The following is a 20,219-nucleotide window of genomic DNA, read 5'->3' as shown; positions in this document are numbered from 1 at the left end:
GTTTAAATGTTGAATAAAAATCATCAGCAGTGGTGGCTGAAGACTTTCGTCTTAAGAAGTCATCCCTTGATTAGCAAAAGGCCTTGTCAAAGAGGGCAGAGGAGAGGACAGAGGTTCAAGGCACTCTCTTGCCCTTAGGTGGGAAACTACCCCTACAGGCAGAAGAATCAGCAATGATCAATGGCATGAGGAGGCACAATACAATGGAAACCACTGCATTAAAGACACACAACATGTATCCACAGGACATGTGGTGTGTACTTGAAAAAGTGTCATGATAATCTCTCCATTGTCAAAAGATTCTGGAATACTACCCCATTCACATCTAGAGAAGGGTTCTGCTAACGTGGATGTGATCATGAGAAAAAGATTGAATAACCAATGAAAGGACAATGTTCTATGAGTCGGGGCATGGAATACAGAAGCTTGAACATGGTAGGAAAGATAGAAAATCTGAAAAAGGAAACGCTAAGGCTAAATCTAGATATAGTGGGAGTCAGTGAAGGGAAATGGAAAGAAGACAATGATTTCTGGTCAACTGAGTACAGGGTAAATAGATAGCACAGGGAGTATAAGGTGAAACGGTTGCATGAACAATGTGAAGAAATCGAAAATGAAATGATTGTCGTAAGAATTGACTTAGCATTGGGAAAGTCAAAACAAGCTTTGCTGAGACTAATAGCAAGGGCGGTAACATTAACAGTGCAATGGGACTACCACTGCTAAAAGCAGAGGTGAGAGCAGATAGGTAAAAAGAAAACACTTAAGGCTTCTATGCGGGAAGGACTTGTCTGATGATGCAATAGAAAAGAAACTTGAGTTGATATAGAAAAGATAGGGGATCCAGTATTAGACTCAGAATTTAAAATAGCTCTGTAAGTCTTAAAAATCAAGTAAGGCAGAAGGGATAGATAGCATTCCCTCAGAATTTCTAAAATCATTTGGGGAAGTGGCAACAAAATGACCATTCGCATTGGTGCGTAGAATGTATGAGTCTGGTGATATACCATCCGACTTTCAGAAAAACATCATCCACACAATTCCGAAGATTGCAAGAGCCAACAAGGGCAATAATTATCACATAATCGGCTTAACAGCTCATGCATCAAAGTTGCTGACAAGAATAATATACAGAAGAATGAAAAAGAAAACTGAGGGTGTGCTAGATGATGATCAGTTTGGCTTCAGAAAAGGTAAAGGCACATGAGAGGCAATTTTGACATTCAGGTTGATAATGGAAGCAAGACTAAAGAAAACCAAAGACAAGTTAATAGGGTTTGTTGACCTGGTAAAAGTGCTCAACAATGTAAAATTGTGAATATGTCTGAAATTCTGAGAAAAATAGGGATAAGCTATAGAGAAAGATGGATAACATACAATATGTCAAAGAACCAAGAGAGAATAATAAGAGTGGAAAACCAGGTATGAAATGGTCAGATTCAAAGGAGAGTAAGACAGTCTTTTGCCCCTATAGTTAAATCTAGAAATTGAAGAACCAATGAGGGAAATAAAAGAAAGGTTCAAGAGTGGAAATGAAATTAAAGATGAAAGGAAATCAATGATAAGATTCGCTGACGATGTTGCTATCCTCAGTGAAAATGAAGAAGAATCAGAGGATCTGTTGCATGAAATCAACAGTCTAATGAGTACAAAATATGGACAGAGTACTTCGAAAAAAGATGAAAGTAATGAGAAGTAGCACAAATGACAAGAGTGAGAAACTTAACATCAGGATTTGTGATCACGAAACAGATGACATTAAGGAATTCTGCTACCTAAGCAGTAAAATAACTCATAACGGATGGAGCAAGGAGGACATAAAAAGCAGACTAGCTCTGGCAGAAAGGGCATTCTTGGCCAAGAGAAGACTACTAGTCTCAAAGGCAGACGTTAATTTGAGGTAGAAATTTCTGAGAATGTACTTTTGCACCACACCATTGTATGGTAGTGAAACATGCACTGTGGGAAAACCAGAAAAGAAACTCAAACAATTTGATATTTGGCATTAAAGAAGAATGTTGAAAATTAGGTGGTCCGATAAAGAAAGGAATGAGGAGGTTCTCCGCACAACCAGTGAGGAAAGGAATACAGTGGCGGTCAAAATAATAGAGCCACCTGGCAAAGGTTTGGAATAAAGTGCACATTTATTACTAGACATGTTTGAACTATGATGGAAACCATTACAACCGAGTCACATTGTACTATAGTCAGTTATATCGATAACACAACACAAAATAATCAGTAATAATCAATAATATTCAAAAGAATACCAGACCACAGGGTCAAAAAAATAGAGCCAATTGAAACAAATATATTGTACTTGATCTCAGTCTTATGAAACGTACAGGAACAGTCTTTTTTGCATAGGACTGCATTAGTACTTCGTGGGGTATCCCTTATTTTTGAGGATTGCCCTGCACCTCTTACCCATAGAGTCTACTAAACGCCTGCATTCGTCACTACTGATCGCATACCAGGCTCTCTGGATTTCTTCCCACAGTTTTTCTGAAGATGTAGCTTTTGAGCGGTCAATTCTCTTGTCTAAGATCTCCCATAAGTTCTCAATGGGTGATGCGTCAGGGGACTGAGGTGGCCACTCTAATACTTCGATATTGTGCTCTTGAACAAACTGCCTTATGATCCTTGCAGTATGCTTTGGATCGTTATCGTGCTGAAATTTCCATTTCAGCGGCATTTCCTCTTCAGCATAAGGCAGCATCACATTTGCCAAGATGTCTTTGTACATTTCTGCGTTCATTATGCCGTTGATACGGTGTATTGGACCAATGCCGTACCACGAAAAACATCCCCATACCATAACACTTCCGCCACCGTATTTCACAGTTTTTAAAGTGTACTTGGGATTAAATTCCTGGTTTGGTGGGCGGCGCACATAGACTTTTCCGTCTGAGGCAAACCTATTAAACTTGGATTCATCGGACCAAAGGATGTTCCTCCACCAAGTATTAGGTTTTTGTTCATTTCTCCGGGCAAAGGCTAACCTTTTCCGAACATTAGCTTGTGAAACATGTGGCTTCTTTCTTGCAATGCGCCTATTCAATTTTGCAGATCTCAGTCGTCTTTGAATCGTTGAGGTTGATGGTTGAACATCATGTTCGTCGCTAAACAAAATGGCTTTCAGTCGTGGTGTTGACAAAAATGGGTCTTTCTTCACTTCCCTAGTGATGAGTCTGTCTACGCGAGGAGTAGTTACACGAGGTCGCCCCCTGTTCTCCACCTGCGGCTTTGTTTGTTTTGACTGTCTCATGGCGTTCTGGACTCGTTTTCGCGAAACGTGCAAGACATTGGCTATTTTATTCATGGACATCCCACTTTTGAACATCCGGAACATTACTATACGCTCATCTTCACTGGTATACTTTGCTCTGCCCATCTAGACGAATGTAAACAAAACCACACGTCAATTTACATACAAAACAACTGCATAAAAATCAATTTAAAGGCACATGTGTAAAGCGGCTCTATTATTTTGACCCATAAGATTCTTACCTTTATGCCTCTTGTCACACATCTAGCTCAAACGCTTCCTTTCGGACGACTAAAGATAGCAGCAACGTCTTCCCTGATGTTGTCTACAAGGGACTGACAACACGGCACTCGTGGCGATTTCGCGTACTAATAGATATCCTAGTTCTTAATCTCGTCAATAGAGGTGGCTCTATTATTTCGACCGCCACTGTATATGGAAACCACTAACAAGAAGAAGGGACACAATGCTAGGACATCAGGCAATTACTTCTATGGTACTAGAGGGAGCTGTAGATGGGAAAAATTGTAGCGGAAGATACGAGATTGGACTCCATCCAGCAAATAATTGAGAACTTGTGTAGAAAATGCTGCTCTGAAGTTACGAGGTGCATTCAAGTTCTAAGGCCTCCGATTTTTTTTTCTCCGGACTGGAAAGAGATAGAAACATGCGCATTGTTTTAAAATGAGGCCGCGTTCATTGTCAATACGTCCCAGAGATGGCAGCACCGTACGGCAGATGGAATTTTACCGCCAGCGGCGAGAATGAGAACTGTTTTAATACTTAAAATGGTGACGTTTTCCTTACTTGATCAGCGTGGAATCATTCGTTTTCTGAATTTGCGTGGTGTGAAACCAATTGAAATTCATCGACAGTTGAAGGAGACATGTGGTGATGGAGTTATGGATGTGTCGAAAGTGCGTTCGTGGATGCGACAGTTTAATGAAGGTAGAACATCGTGTGACAACAAACCAAAACAACCTCGGGCTCACACAAGCCGGTCTGACGACATGATCAAGAAAGTGGAGAGAATTGTTTTGAGGGATCGCCGAATGACTGTTAAACAGATCGCCTCCAGAGTTGGCATTTGTGTGGGTTCTGTGCACACAATCCTGCATGACGACCTGAAAATGCGAAAAGTGTCATCCAGGTGGGTGCCACGAATGCTGACGGACGACCACACAGCTGCCCGTGTGGCATGTTGCCAAGCAATGTTGACGCGCAACGACAGCATGAATGGGACTTTCTTTTCGTCGGTTGTGACAATGGGTGAGATGTGGATGCCATTTTCCAATCCAGAAACAAAGCGCCAGTCAGCTCAATGGAAGCACACTGATTCACCGCCACCAAAAAAATTTCGGGTAACCGCCAGTGCTGAAAAAATGATGGTGTCCATGTTCTGGGACAGCGAGGGCGTAATCCTTACCCATTGCGTTCCAAAGGGCACTACGGTAACAGGTGCATCCTACGAAAATGTTTTGAAGAACAAATTCCTTCCTGCACTGCAACAAAAATGTCCGGGAAGGGCTACGCGTGTGCTGTTTCACCAAGACAACGCACCCGCATTTCGAGCTAACGTTACAGTATCTTCGCGATAACAACTTTGAAGTGATTCCTCATGCTCCCTACTCACCTGACCTGGCTCCTAGTGACTTTTGGCTTTTTCCAACAATGAAAGACACTCTCCGTGGCCGCACATTCACCAGCCGTGCTGCTATTGCCTCAACGATTTTCCAGTGGTCAAAACAGACTCCTAAAGAAGCCTTTGCCGCTGCCATGGAATCATGGCGTCAGCGTTGTGAAAAATGTGTACGTCTGCAGGGCGATTACATCAAGAAGTAACGCCAGTTTCATCGATTTTGGGTGAGTAGTTAATTAGAAAAAAAAATCGGAGGCCTTAGAACTTGAATGCACCTCGTATGAGGCTGGCACCTGTAAGTATTTTGTTAAATCACTGACCTTTATATTGGTGGAGTTTATCGTGTAGGGTAACTGAAATACAACAGACTGTTTATAGTATATAACTTAATTTGTTCTCGGTATGTACTAACACATGAGAACTTCAGATAAGGGATAACTAAATGAAGTAGCGCTTGTTAAGACACCGGGCTCCGATTGGGGTGGAGCCTCATGCTCTGTCCAGCCATCGTGATTTAGGTTTTCCACTGTTTCCCTAAATCACATTAAGCACATGTCAGGATGGTTTCATCAATAAAGCCACAAATGTGTGACAACCTGGCCTACGCTAAATTACTAATACCCAACACACACTTATGGAATTAAAAATACACCTTAAAACAGAAATGAAAAACTTCAAATTGAAAATTAATTTGACAAGGATTTCAAATTAACTGACTACATTTTACCAAACAAAAAAGACAATGAGCAAGATATTTCACTCTTAAACCAACAGACAGTCCTTTGTAAACATAGCCTAATGTTGTTGTTTGGCAACCCTACATTTGGTTCAATGCAATGTTCCATTCCTATCATTTACCAGTCATCATCTTTATTTCAACATAGCTGCTGTATTCCACTTTGACAATGAATTGACTTAGACGCTTGTTTCCAGTTCTGTCCTATGATAGAAACAATAGGCAGGTTGAGGAAAGACAACCACTCAGTTATGGCTGACTTATTTGTGGTATATGTAAAGACATATGTAGAGACATGGCAGGAAAACAATAATACATGATAAATATTTACAACTAAACTAGAGGTGGCGTCAGTGCATTTGGGATTCTGTATGGCACCCTGATACAATGTGTACCACATTATTCAAGAGCAATAGCACAAAATATAGAACTCAGTGTTTGAGCTGTTATGTGTAACGACAGCTATAAGTGAGTGGTTGCTTTTCTTCAAGTTTGTTTACTACTCAGTAATTTCTTTGAGAATGTATCACAGTGTACAATTAATTGTTTATAAGAAACACAATATTTAAAAGCTGACCAATGAGTAATGAAAAGAAGCAATCTCAGGATAGCAACAACAAACATTAATACGAGGACACTAGTGACAGATACAAAACTAGTTTACGTATTACAATAATCAGTTACTGAACAGGAAATGGACTGAGCATATGGCCAACAGGACTGGAACAAAATTGTTCAAAAACCTCTCTCCTAAGTCGTTTGTGATACAACAAATTAGCGACTACCTAATGGAACCTAGCTGTAAGGTATGAAGAAACAAACATAGATGCACAAACTGTCTGTAATAGTCCCTATGTGGGAATGTTTGGAAGAAGACTATCTCCAATAGTGTGTGAAAAATAACTGCTGATGATGAATTTAATGTTCATAGTTAAAGTTCACTTAAGTTGGTAATGAAGATGTGTTAGTTTGACTACAGGCCAATGCAAGTGATTGACAAAGAAGAACAATGTTAAATTGCGAGACATTCCTGGAGAATTCTCAGTTATTTGTCCTTTATTTTGCAGAGAAAAGCTACAGAGCTGGATATCCTTATAATTGGTCACAGGGCATTTCACCTTATATTTACAATAAAATATGCTCTTTTTTATCGTATACCTAGACAACGAGGCAACTTGTTTCCACAGGTCTCACGGAAAGTACATGGTAACTTAAGGACTGAAACTTTATGGGTTCTAATTGTAGGATAACATTTCAAAATTAGACTGTCACATTGTCTTCTTGCAAAATTTTGCTCGCAGAAACGTAAACTTTAAATATAAAAAAAGTACGAGGAACGACAATTCCTCGTCTCCACAAACACTGCCTATTGTATTTACAGTTGTTGTTCATAAACACAAACATAAATTCGCAACAATCACATTCTGTTGCAAGCGTAACACCTTGCTTGACATTGATGCATACAAAAGGGATGTTTATTAATTCTTACCATTCATTTTGCGTCCCACGCTGGCGGCTGCCTGTGGAAGCAATAACACTTCATCTATGTGAATTTGCTACCAACGCTGTGAACTGCGAACATTTGTTTACCTTTCCCCACCCCCACTACTTCACTACTGATGACGCATCAGTCAAAGCCCTTCAATGTAAACACAACGTACAGATATGCATATGTTGTGAAAGGTCCAGTTGCAGGAAAACATTGTTGTAACTCTAAGGAGGTAAACTGAAAGAAAAGGGGGAAAGCAGTCAAAAGAATGCAAGACAGATACCACGAATGCAAACCAGAAAAATATTCAGCGCAGAAGGAACTATATACTACAGAAATTATCAGGTCTACAATGTTGTTTGAGCCTATGTCAATAGAAACATATCACGACTGAACAATAACGATCTTGCTGTCTACATTTATACACTGCAAGTCACTGGTAACAGAGGGAACCTTTTACTGTACAATACAACGCTACAGTTTCCTTCTATTAGTAGATGAAGTTTGCTAGCAATAGCTTCCCGATAATTTAAGTACTGCGGCAACAGAAGAATATTGTAAAATACATTTCTATAAAACTAAATTCTGTGACATTCTGAGTTTAGCTGGAATGTCATGCTTATTTTCGAATGCCTGCAAATTAAGATTTTCTCAGCTTTCATGAGCTACATCCTTCTAAGTAAAACATCTTTCACCAGTGAGTTTATACGTAAGCCCAGTGAACAGAGATTACGGTTCGTGTCTCACTTAAATACATAGAGCAGTTCTGGCCATTAGCTTTACTGATGTATTTACTTTTCTCCAGAGAGAAATTTTTTTCTGAAAATGTGTGGCTTTTCACACTTTGCTATATGCAAGTGATAGGTTTCCCCTGATACTACAAATCGACAGCTATCTGATTTTCTTATTATTGCTTTTTCAGTGGTACTGCTGCAGTTTTCAACAAGGTCATTCTAGATTCGTATAAAGGATTTTATTCGATAAAGAGTGTGGCAAATATCCATATTTTAGACCTAGACTGGGATAAAAAGCAACCTTCGATTATTGGACTATGTCAGATCTGACTGCTTATGGTAAAGAATGTACCTCAAATCTATTTTTTTCGTAAATTATTAGGTAAGTACATCGATTTTACAATATTACACAGACAAAGAGGGCATTCATGGTCAAAAAAGTCTGCTAGTATCAAACATCAGCCTTCATTTGAGGAATAAGTTTCTGAGAATGTACATTTACAGCACATCATTGTTTGGAACTGAGTGTGGGAGCATCAGAAAAGAAAAGAATCGAAGCATTTGAGATGTGGTACTGTAGAAGGACATCGAAAGCTAAGTAGACTTTCAAGACAAGGAATGAGAGGCTCTCCTTAAAATAAGGAGAGGAACATGCAGCAAACATTGACAACAAGAAGACAGGATGGTGGGACATGTATTGATAAATAGAGGAATAGCTCGTGTGGTACTTGAGTGAGCTGTAAGGAGAGACAGAATTTGGATTATATCCAACAGATAATTGAGACGCCAGATACAGGTGCTACTCTGAGGGGAAGAGGTTGGCACAGGAGAGGAATTTGTGGTGGGATGCCTCAAACCAGTCAGAAGACTGACTTCCCTGACCCCCAGCCCCACAAAAAATATATATGAATGACTCAAAGAAGAAATGGATGCATAGTAATTTTCTGAGCCAGTTCCTCATGTTTCGACTTAGTCACATTGCATTTAGTGCAGAGAACACAGCAGAGAAAATGGTCCAACGTATTTAGGTGTGCCACTCTATCCTGTTGCAGGAGGAAAAGAACTGTGTGTGTACTGGGGCATGTGGGCATTGGTGCAAAAAAGTATCAGTACATAGCAGCCAAGATGGTCTGCAGGGATTGCAGTGTGACATAATATGCCATTCCGCTACTGTCTGTCACCTATTGAATCAAAAAGGATTGCAACTGTAGGACCAAGAGTAACTGGTGTTCGGAGACAGTGAACTGTTTTCAGTGAAACTATTCGTACAGCCATGGCATACCCCATATCAGTCACAGAATGTGGTCATACTGACGTATCTCTGAATGGGGCAGTGACCATTAAAATTGGCTCGTACACCAATAGGAGCAGCTGGCACACAGGACTCGTGTTTAGGGGGATGGATGTTAAAATTCCAGTTAGCTATCCAAATTTAGTTTGCCATGGTTTCTGTAAATCACTTAAAGCAAATGTTAGGATGATTCCTTCATAATGACAAGGCTGATGTTTTATCTGTACCTTCCCCCAATCCCTAATTGTGCTCTGCATTTAATGACCACCTATTTGATAAAACATTGCACACTAATCTTCCTCTGTTTTGACTGATGATGGAACAACTTTAAAATCATTTTATATTCCAGCCTAAGCTATAAAACTAGATTCCAGTGTGTTTTACGATGGCTGTGTCAGACTTCTTTTGTTTAGTAATTAGCTAGACATATTAATTTGCTGTATAACTGTAGTTCTTTCACTAACTAATTTCTTTTATATGTGGCAGATATTATAAAATGATGGATCAGAGGGTTACACACACACACACACACACTATGTGATCAAAAATATCCGGACACCTGTTTGAAAATGACTTACAAGTTCGTGGCGTCCTCTTATCGTAATGCTGGAATTCAGTATGATGTTGACCAACCCTTAGCCTTGATTACAGCTTCCACTCTCGCAGGCATACATTCAAACAGGTGCTGGAAGGTTTATTGGGGAATGGCAGCCCATTCTTCACGGAGTGCTGCACTGATGAGAGGTATCGATGTCGGTCGGTGAGGCCTGGCACGAAGTCGGCGTTCCAAAATATCCCAAAGGTGTTCTATAGGATTTAGGTCAGAACTCTGTGCAGGCTAGTCCATTACAGGGATGTTATTTTCGTGTAATCACTCCGCCACAGACCGTGCTTTATGAACAGGTGCTCGATCATGCTGAAAGATGCAATCGCCATCCCCAAATTGCTCTTCAACAGCGGTAAGAAGAAGGTGCTTAAAGCATTAGTGTAGGCCTGTGCTGTGATAATGCCACGCAAAACAACAAGGGGTGCAAGTTCCCTCCATGAAAAACACTACTACACCATAACACCACCGCCTGCGAATTTTACAGTTGGCACTACACACGCTGGCAGATGACGTTCACTAGGCATTCGCCATACCTACACCCTGCCATCGGATCGCCACATCGTGTACTGTAATTCGTCACTCCACACAACGTTTTTCCACTGTTCAATCGTTCAATGTTTACGCTCCTTACATCAAGCGAGGCGTGGTCTGGCAATTACCGGAGTGATGTGTGGCTTATGAGCAGCCGCTCGATCATGAAATCCAAGTTTTATCACCTACCGCCTAACTGGCATAGTACTTGCAGTGGATCCTGATGCAGTTTGGAATTCCTGTGTGATGGTCTGGATAGATGTCTGCCTATTATGCATTACGATCCTCTTCAACTGTCGGTGGTCTCTATCAGTCAACAGACGAGGTCGGCCTGTACGCTTTTGTGCTATACGTGTCCCTTCACGTTTCCGCTTCACTATCACATCGGAAATAATGGATCTAAGGATGTTTAGGAGTGTGGAAATCTCGCGTGCAGACGTATGACACAAGTGACATCCAATCACCTGACTACGTTCGAAGTCCATGAGTTCCGCGGAACGCCCCATTCTACTCTCTCATGACGTCCACTGACTACTGAGGTCGCTGATATGGAGTACCTGGCAGTAGGCGGCAGCACAATGCACCTAATATGAAAAAATATGTTATTGCGGTGTCCAGATACTTTTGAGCACATAGTGAATGACCGTGTGTGTTTGTGTGTGTGTGTGTTTCTGTTCTAGAAGAGGTTTTATTTTAAACACACTTGTCTTATAAGATTTTAGAATGAGCACTAAAGACAATAACATCCTGCATCTGCATAGCAGCATAATCGCCTTTATCACAATCATCACTATCATTATCTTGTGCTGGATCATCCAATTTCTGTCATCTAGTGTCTTCTTCCTTATTGTGGGCCACTCCACGGCTCAAGTCACTTCTACAGTTTCACAGGTGTTTGGCAGTTTACTTTAACATTAGCATATTTAAACTGTTTAAGTTTCTCTTTGCCCTTATTAATGCTGTACTTAACATCACATTCCTAATCAGTCTCAGTTACAACATCAGCAGCAAGAATAACACTATCTGTTGCTGTTGTCTTATGCTCTTCAGTTGCCGAAATGTTGTAGGATTGGATGACAAACTCTCTTCACGTATATACTACAATGGTACAGAGTGGTCACTATTCAGAGTTATTATTTACTCTGGTTACCTCTCATAATACGAGGCGTTTTTTTAAGTAAGTACCGTTTTGAAATTAAAAAAAGACGTGCTAAGATATCTCAATAATTTTATTTTTACATGAAAGCCTGTACCTTAATATACTTTTCTACATAATTTCCGTCAATACTGAGGCACTTGTCATAACGATGAATCAGTTTTTGAATACCCTCCTCATAGAAGTCTGTCGTCTGACTTGTTAACCACTGCATCACCACTGTTTTGACTTCGTCATGAAGATGCTGACCGCCCAGGTGTTTCTTCAAGTGCAGGAACAGATGGTAGTCACTGGGCGCAAGATTGGATCTGTACGGAGGATGATCTAGAGTTTCCCATCGAAAAGATGTGATGAGATCTTTGGTCTGATTCGCCACATGCGGACAAGCATTGTCTTGCAGCAAAACGATGCCCTTGTTCAACTTGCCACGTCTTTTGTTCTGAATTGAACGACGCAGATTGTGCAATGTCTTACAGAAGCTGCAGCATTGATTGTCTCATTACGAGGCAGAAATTCCACAAGCAATACTCCTTTTCTGTCCCAAAAAAAGTGCACATTATTTTCCAGGCAGAAATTGTTTTCTTAAACTTCACTTTTCTGGGTGAATCTGAATGCCGCCATTCCATGGACTGTTGCTTTGATTCTGGTGTGACGTAGGTCAGCCATGTTTCATCTTGATGAAACATCTGGATAGTCAGCGTCTTCAAGACAATGATGAAGTCAAAACAGTGGTGATGCAGTGGTTAACATGTCAGGCAGCACACTTCTATGACGACATAAACCCTATGACATCAATTACCATAAAACTCATCAAAAGTCACTGTTGTCAAATTGTAAAATATATTCCATTGTCAACAATAAAACGTCCCAGACACTATAATTCTTACTTCTATGCATACAATCTGATTGTAACATATTGTGTGGAAGTATTCAACGTACTCAAAAAGATTTTAATTTTGATGAAGAATTCTTTTAGATTCTTTATAAGACTGAAACTTGCATTTCAATTACTCACTTCCAATCACTGGTTGGAGTATCTTGATCATGGCAAAAATACCATCACTGCGCCGGCCGCTGTGGCCGAGCGGTTCTGGGCACTTCAGTCTGGAACCGTGCGACCGCGTCAGTCGCAGGTTCGACTCCTGGCTCGATCATGGACGTGTGTGATGTCCTTAGATTACTTAGGTTTAAGTAGTTCTAAGTTCTAGGGGACTGATGACCTCGATGTTAAGTCCCATAGTGCTCAGAGCCATTTGAACCATTTGAATCATCACTACTAATTTCAGTTTAGATAAAATTATTTTTTTCAGATACACACAGTAACAGTTTTATGATCCTTTTTACAATAAAACTTCGAAGTTCAACAACACAGTTACACTTGTCATGTATTTATAATAAAAATTGTTGAGAAATACATTATTGTATTCGCAAAGTAAATCTGCCATGATCAGCAATAACATCTTCAGTGTTGTGAATGGTTTGGTAGATGGATATAGACTGATTAATTTCTCAACTGAAATGAAACATTTTTCTTTTTAAATAGTCTACAGTAATTTAAAAACAGTGATGCAGGTGACCCTACTGGCACCTTCTCCTATGATCTGGCTGTCATTTATGAGGACTTCCATGAACAGCACTATCAGACCCATCGTGAAGGAAGTGTGTGGTGCTAGTCTTTTTGGCCTTCACTTTGTACCATGTAAGAGAAATCATAATCAGATTTTTGTACTTTAATTAATTGCTTTGATACTAATATATCATAAAAATATCACTTAGTAAAATAACAACAGGGACTCGTCTAATATCATTCAACTCTTGAAGAGCATAGCACACCATTTTACACTGTAGTAGTTGACGAACCCTTTGTGTTGGATAACAGGGGGAAAATTCGTGTGAGGCATAGTTTACCTTGCAACTGTTAGCTGGCGTTTATTTCTCAGAGATATACGTAGCAGATAACACAACATAAAATGAGTGGGCATTAATGAAACTCCGAACATAGTGGTTAAAAATGGAAAAGTACTTTGTTGGGTGTAAGAATATAAATTGGCAGAAATTGTAGCAACAGCTATGATCAGTAAACGAACTTTAGTTATATACAAAACTACAAAACCATTGATTATGAATGTAACACATTTGAGATATCTGGCTGATTAAAAGATATCCAAAGATTAAAGAATATCAATACTAACACAAATGTATATCTCATATTGAGGAGGCAGTAGGCTAATTGCAACAATATACATGTGGCAGAATTAATGCAGAACAGGAAATCTCTTGTCAGTTGATCAGTACCATACAATTACTCTACAGGTCATATACCTCTGGAACATATTATCCAGTTAGACATTTTTATTTATAATAGAAGCTGTACTGTTATGCTATTACTTAAAAACTTATGTGATGAGAATGTATAATCATACTGACTGATAAATTAAAACACACATTATCACAAATTTCGAGTATCATTCGGCATATATGACTGGATATGTATTAGCTAACTGCACATGAATTACTGAATTATACTACGTAGACGATTGAATATTCCCAAAAAGCTTACAAAATGTTGTCTCTGTGCTTTGTTTTACACAAACTAAGAAAAAATTACAAAAATAACACTAACTCAACAAGTAATGTGTCGAATATCATGGAACTTCATTAAATGTCACAGCATGAACAAAAGGTGAAAAATGTTCTAGAGAGAATTTATCTTCAAATTTAAGGTGCATTTGAAATATAGAAATGCATATCTCAACATTCGTTTTATTAAGTTGATAAAGGTCTCTGTGATCCTTATAGGAAGTAAGTACCGCTCCTGTATGTTGAGAGGCTAGGGAGGAGGATTGTAATCAATAAGACACAATCGAATAGTATTCAGAATATTGTCTATGGAATTCCGTTTCATGTGTCAGATTAATTTATTACCTACTGAAAATATTCATCAAAGAAAATGAGCAATGTGCAATCGGACTTTATTTTGTGAGATATAACCATCATCCAGTACAACAGCACAAGGACAAAAGTGGGCATTGAGGACATCACACGACATTTATTTATTCTTGGACATCATGCATACGGACCTAAAGAGTCACAATTACAAACAAAAGGACATGGTCCTCTATATGCCCCAATACATGACCCAATATGCTCATCAGAGAAAATATTAGTCAGTCTGTAAAAGGGAGCATCGTTTACGTTTGTGGGCTGTAGATGGTGCAGAAATGGTATCAGGCAGTCGTGTGACTGTCCTCCATTGATGTAAGTGATAGCAGTGAAATGGTTTACATGTACCATTCAGTTGTACGGAATCAGCAGAATAAAAGGGATTGGCGAGGAGGTATAACAGAATGGCAGAATGAAGCTATCGTATTCGGCTATGCACAAGACCACATTGTGATAGAAGTTGTGATTTGTTGGTGTATCAATACTGACAGTTCAACTTGTCTATAGTGAATGGTGTACAACTTGCAGCCACGTAACATAACATAAGAAGATCCTAACTGAGAGTGGCAGGAACAATGTCGCACTGTGTCAAAAACAGTCGGTTTCACACTTGACAGGAATTGCTGCTGTTAGCCACTGCAGGTACAACTCAATCAGTTCCAGCGCGAATATTGAGAATGGTGCTTACTCTATGCAATGGATATTGGTGGAGTCAGGCACCTTGCACAAAGTCATAGCTCACAGTGGCACATAAAGCTGGACGTTTTCAGTGCTCCAAACAACTCAGGAACTGGACGTTAGTTGACTGGAGGCGTGTAGTGTGGTTTTGCTTCATTTCAAATAATGCGAAGTGTCACTTGTCCAAACAGACCAGTATGACAATAAACTTGCAGTGTGTGGAGGGTGTAGTTCATGCCAGAGATGATTCCTCGATGTTTTGCGGTGTTTTTTGTCACATTACTTGGGTCCTCTCATTTGGGCTGTCATGAACATGAACCAGGATGGCTCTTAGCACTATGGGACTTACATCTATGGTCATCAGTCCCCTAGAACTTAGAACTACTTAAACCTAACTAACCTAAGGACAGCACACAACACCCAGCCATCACGGGACAGAGAAAATCCCTGACCCCGCCGGGAATCGAACCCGGGAATCTGGGCGTGGGAAGCGAGAACGCTACCGCACGACCACGAGATGCGGGCAACATGAACCAGGATCCTTATTTCAATATTGTAGGTGACCAAACGTTGCGATTTCTTCTACATATTCGTGATGAGTGCGCCCCTGTCTTTCAAGACAAAACAGCCATGTTCACAGGGCTGTACGCATATGTTCCTGGTTTGATGAAAATTCAAGCATCCCACTGCACCTCAACTAGCTTGCTATGTCATCGGAGCTTAATCCAGTAGGAAATGTCTGGGACTGTTTGGAACAGTGAGTGAAACGTAGTAATTAGCAGCCACACAATTTGATAGCTCCACAAAATGCAATCACCAATGGGTGGCTTCAACTGAATATACATGGTTCAGTCACAGTAACGTGGCCACCGCTTATGTCCGACGTCAATGTGCAATAACCGTTCACAGACAGGAGATGGCAGCACAGACAGGGGAGAGTGTATAAAGCGTGTTGGGGAGACACGAGAACAAGTACAGTCGTTGTCGTTATGCGAAAATGGAGCGATTTATCTGACGTCCAAAACGGCATTATGTTTGGCTTTCAAAGGGTGGAAACATTTCCGGAATGGCTACACTTGAAAACTGTTTGCATTCCAACGTGGTTAAAATATACCATGCATGGCAAAATGAGGCTACCCAAACCGGCACCGAGGCAACGGTGGTGCACCGCGGGCCATAGCCAAGAGGGATGAACGACAGCTGCAGAGATGTATACCGGTGAATAGACGCATAACTGCTGAGCAACTGACTGCCCAGATTAATTGAGGGTCTACTAGCAGCGTGTTCTCGACGACCGTTCAACGAACTTTGGTTCCTATGGGCCACCCCCTGCAGGAGCCTGGTTCATGCACCCATGCTGACTGATGTTCATCGGCGATGTAGGCTGGAATTTTCACGCCAATACCGCAACTGGACGTCCACTGAACGTGGCATTTTCAGATGAACCACGTTTTATGGTCCATCCGACGTATGGCTGTTGGCGTGTATGGCGTGCAACAACCGAAAGCAAACACCATGCAACAATCGTCAGAAGCGTTATGGTTTGGGGAATGTTTTCGTGGCGTTTCCTCTGTGATCTCAGCATTCTGGAAGGCAAAATGGTTCAACACAAGTATGCATGCATCACGTCATATTCACGTAACTGGACAATGTAGCATTCCTGAAGAAACTTGTGGATTCTCTTCCTTCACGAATTGCGGTCGTTATCTTGGCTAGAAGCAGTGTTACACGGTATTAGCCTTGTCTCCCAGGTCTGATTATTACAGTCTCACTTGATGCATCTCTTGTGGAAGTTTTGATAGGTCATGTTCTCGCCAAATCAAACCAAATACTCTGCTATTTTGCAAGTTAAACTAGATTTGTCCATGAAGAGAACATCCAACTTCCATTTTTCGTAAAGCAGCAGGCAAATGGCTCTTCTTCAGATGAGCTGCAAATCTGGTGACCCTATCATGCAGGGCCCCTTCGAGAACATTTTTCCACACAAGTGACTTATGATTTGGCGCCCCCCCCCATTTTTTTCTCATATACTTCCCCCATGACAGTTTTCACTACTAATTGTGATACTGTATACAAATCTTGTACTTGGCCACCCCTATCAGCTAGCACCCAAAGTGGCCACTACTGATTGTGATACCTTCTGCATAGCAATCTTACAACTGTGACGCCTCTAGCGCCTGTTTCAGCAGTGGCTGGTGTTGCTTGTGCCTTAAACCAGTCCTTCTAGTGTGCCACATAGTCATGTGTGGTATGGACATAAGTGAACACACCTCAGTTGCTGGTGTCGCTAACACATGGTGGAACCCTCTAACACATCAATATATGCTTGGCAAAAGGATGAGTTACACTGACATAACATTTGTGATCACCAGTGTTGTGTTGGCAGAAGAGCCAACACCGTGTTACTAGTGGAGGCCGTAATGCGCGCGTTTTAGCTCACGCAGGCTGACGTGAGGAGGGAAGAACTATACTGACGTGAGGTCTGGAACATGACAAGGAATTAGAATTCAGAAAGCGGACGTAATTAGTTTGATACTTAACTTTAATCCATTAATGATGAACGTCGCTCTTGACGGTACATGATCTACAATATTATCTGTTCAGAATACATTCTTCAAGATATGACTTCTAGTAACTGAATATGGCGCCTTGCTAGGTCGTAGCAAATTACGTAGCTGAAGGCTATGCTAAACTGTCGTCTCTGCAAATGAGAGCATATGTAGACAGTGAACCATCACTAGCAAAGTCGGCTGTACAACTGGGGCGAGTGCTAGGGAGTCTCTCTAGACTAGACCTGCCGTGTGGCGGCGCTCGGTCTGCAATCACTGATAGTGGCGACACGCGGGTCCGACGTATACTAACGGACCGCGGCCGATTCAAAGGCTACCACCTAGCAAGTGTGGTGTCTGGCGGTGACACCACAACCAGATGATGGGATTCTAAACCTCTCTGCTGTAGCACTGCTACCAGGTTAAGAGTAAAATTTCTAAGAATGGGCGGTAGAACATTGCATTAACCGCCGGTGAGCGTAGGATGTCGACATTTCTGTTAGGACAACAAGCACGTGAAATTATTGTAAAACGGGCTAGTCTCATTAGGCATAACTTGCCAGAGCAGTGGTATAAGGCATGGTGTAGACAAGGCCGTGTCTCCATCATTGGGGTTTTACTGGTGTGCCAAGTACATTACCAGGAGTGGTGCATTAACACAACAAGTGCACTGCTATCTGGCATAAATAACTGTTGATTTTGTAGCAGATTCATTCACAGCCCAGCAGTACCATTAGCACAGAGGGGCTACGCTAAATGAGGAGACAACATGGAGCTGCCAGATTCTCCAATGGGTACGAGTTCCCGCCAGCGTGCCTGGTTCCTGCACTGAGTCAGTCGACCAGCCTACTGGTCCACTCCAGCAGCAATTAGACTCCTGCCAGGGGGCAGCAGGTTGCACACGGCACACGGCTTCCTTCCGACAATGCAGCTGGTGCATCTTTTACCGCTCACCTTGGCCGCCTGTGTGCAGTCATTCGTCGAAGAGGGACATCCTCTGCAAGATTCCAGTACACTCAAGCGACGGTGGTGCTGTGGCTCACGCAGAATAACTGCAGGCCCGGCATCGAGAGCAGACGTCAGCAAAGCAGGGCACCAAAATGTGTTGTGGCCAGCAGTACGGATGCTAGCAGCCAGCTCACTGACTACCGGTTCACTTCTGTGGGGCAGAGGTATGATCGTCTCCCTGCCATGTTGCAGAACCAAAGTGTAAGTTGGAAATAAAGTGTTAATTTTGACAGCCTCTTCTTCCCCTGGCCTCGTTGGCCTACCATCCAACCTCACCTCTCAACTGCTCAGCCTCGTGACGATGTAGACACCCTACGTCACCCTCTGGGGTCGGCTATACTGCAGAGTGTCATCAAGCAGGTGCAGTTCCAGCCAGGGAAATGAAGGGGAGGAGGGAAGGTGACACACGGGGATCTTGACTTTGATAAGTTGCAATTATCTCTGCTGCTGCATGTACATGTGTGGGTCGACCAGGCATACGCAGTCGTTAGTGCAGCCTGCTTGCCACACTACGGACTCGGCACACAAAGGACCAATCAGCGAATTCTTTGCTCAGATAGAATCAAATACATTTGTACAACCGTTAAGTTGCTAATCACTCACAATGCTATGTGCTAATGCAGCTGAAATTTCACTATCAACAAAATAAACATTCAGTTAAAGTCATAAAATTAAAAATGACACAACCAACTTTCGAAATTAAAACAAAACAATATGTATCTTGTTATGGCACCGGAGAATAACATTGGAAACACCGTCATATGAGACTGGAATTCAGTTAGCAAAAATCTACTGACGACATTTTATTTTTTTAGAAAGTTCACCTCACCAGAATGTTACGGGAGGAAACGATGGAGAGAGAAAAGTTATTTTCAAGTATAACAATTTATATAGTCGCAGTCACTATGATTTAAACTGTGGTTGCACTGATTTGGTTGCACTGATTCACAACTACTTTCATCAAAAAAACGAAAAGAACAATATGCCAAAAATTTCGAAGTTTCTTTGTATCATCAATGTGATAATAATCAAACTAATGAAAAATGTGTGTTGCAGATGGCATCTGAATGCTCTCTGGGAGACTATAGATTGATATGTAAAACTCTTTACGAATCTATGCAACTCACAAAACGCACATATAATGGATAGCATCAACTATATATTCCAAAATGATAAAGAAATAACGATAAAACGCAATCAAAAAATTCCGAAACAGACTCGCAAATTGTGAGCTTAGCACTGCAAAAACAAACACGAAAGCTAAACGCGACACTTACTTGAAAACTGCTAAAAGCGCTCCAAGCTGCAGCCATGCACTGAATAGCAACTCCCCCAACGAACGAGACACGGGCATCTGCTGTGTGCTTGCCCAGAAATCGCCACCTCCACAGACCAAGTGAACCATGACTGGACTACGTCCCTCACACTTCTCAAAATTACCGTGGAAGTCAGGAAGTTGCAACGTAACGTTATACACGAAAAGTATTCGCAAGAAACGTATTCGCAGTTGCGAAAATGGACAACCATCAGCTGTATAATGGAATGACGACATCGAAAAATCTGTGCTGGACTGGGATTTGCCCCGATTTC

The 20,219-nt window shown here is 41.3% G+C and overlaps 1 protein-coding gene across 1 annotated transcript in view; it reads right to left on the bottom strand.

Annotated features, from left to right (window-relative positions):
• The window catches only part of LOC126161755 (sorting nexin-21), a 67,858-nt gene extending 60,609 nt beyond the window's left edge, over nt 1-7,249 (bottom strand). Inside the window, exon 1 of the mRNA XM_049917804.1 lies at nt 7,133-7,249. Coding sequence (XP_049773761.1) covers nt 7,133-7,139 — 7 coding nt within the window. The 5' untranslated portion in view covers nt 7,140-7,249. The remainder of the gene's footprint in view (nt 1-7,132) is intronic.
• Between the last annotated feature and the right edge of the window lie 12,970 nt (nt 7,250-20,219).

Source organism: Schistocerca cancellata, chromosome 2 (genome assembly GCF_023864275.1).
Source record: "Schistocerca cancellata isolate TAMUIC-IGC-003103 chromosome 2, iqSchCanc2.1, whole genome shotgun sequence".
NCBI classification, from domain to species: Eukaryota; Metazoa; Arthropoda; class Insecta; order Orthoptera; family Acrididae; genus Schistocerca; species Schistocerca cancellata.
Note: the sequence above shows the minus strand (reverse complement) of the source record. Positions and strands in the feature narration are given on the sequence as shown.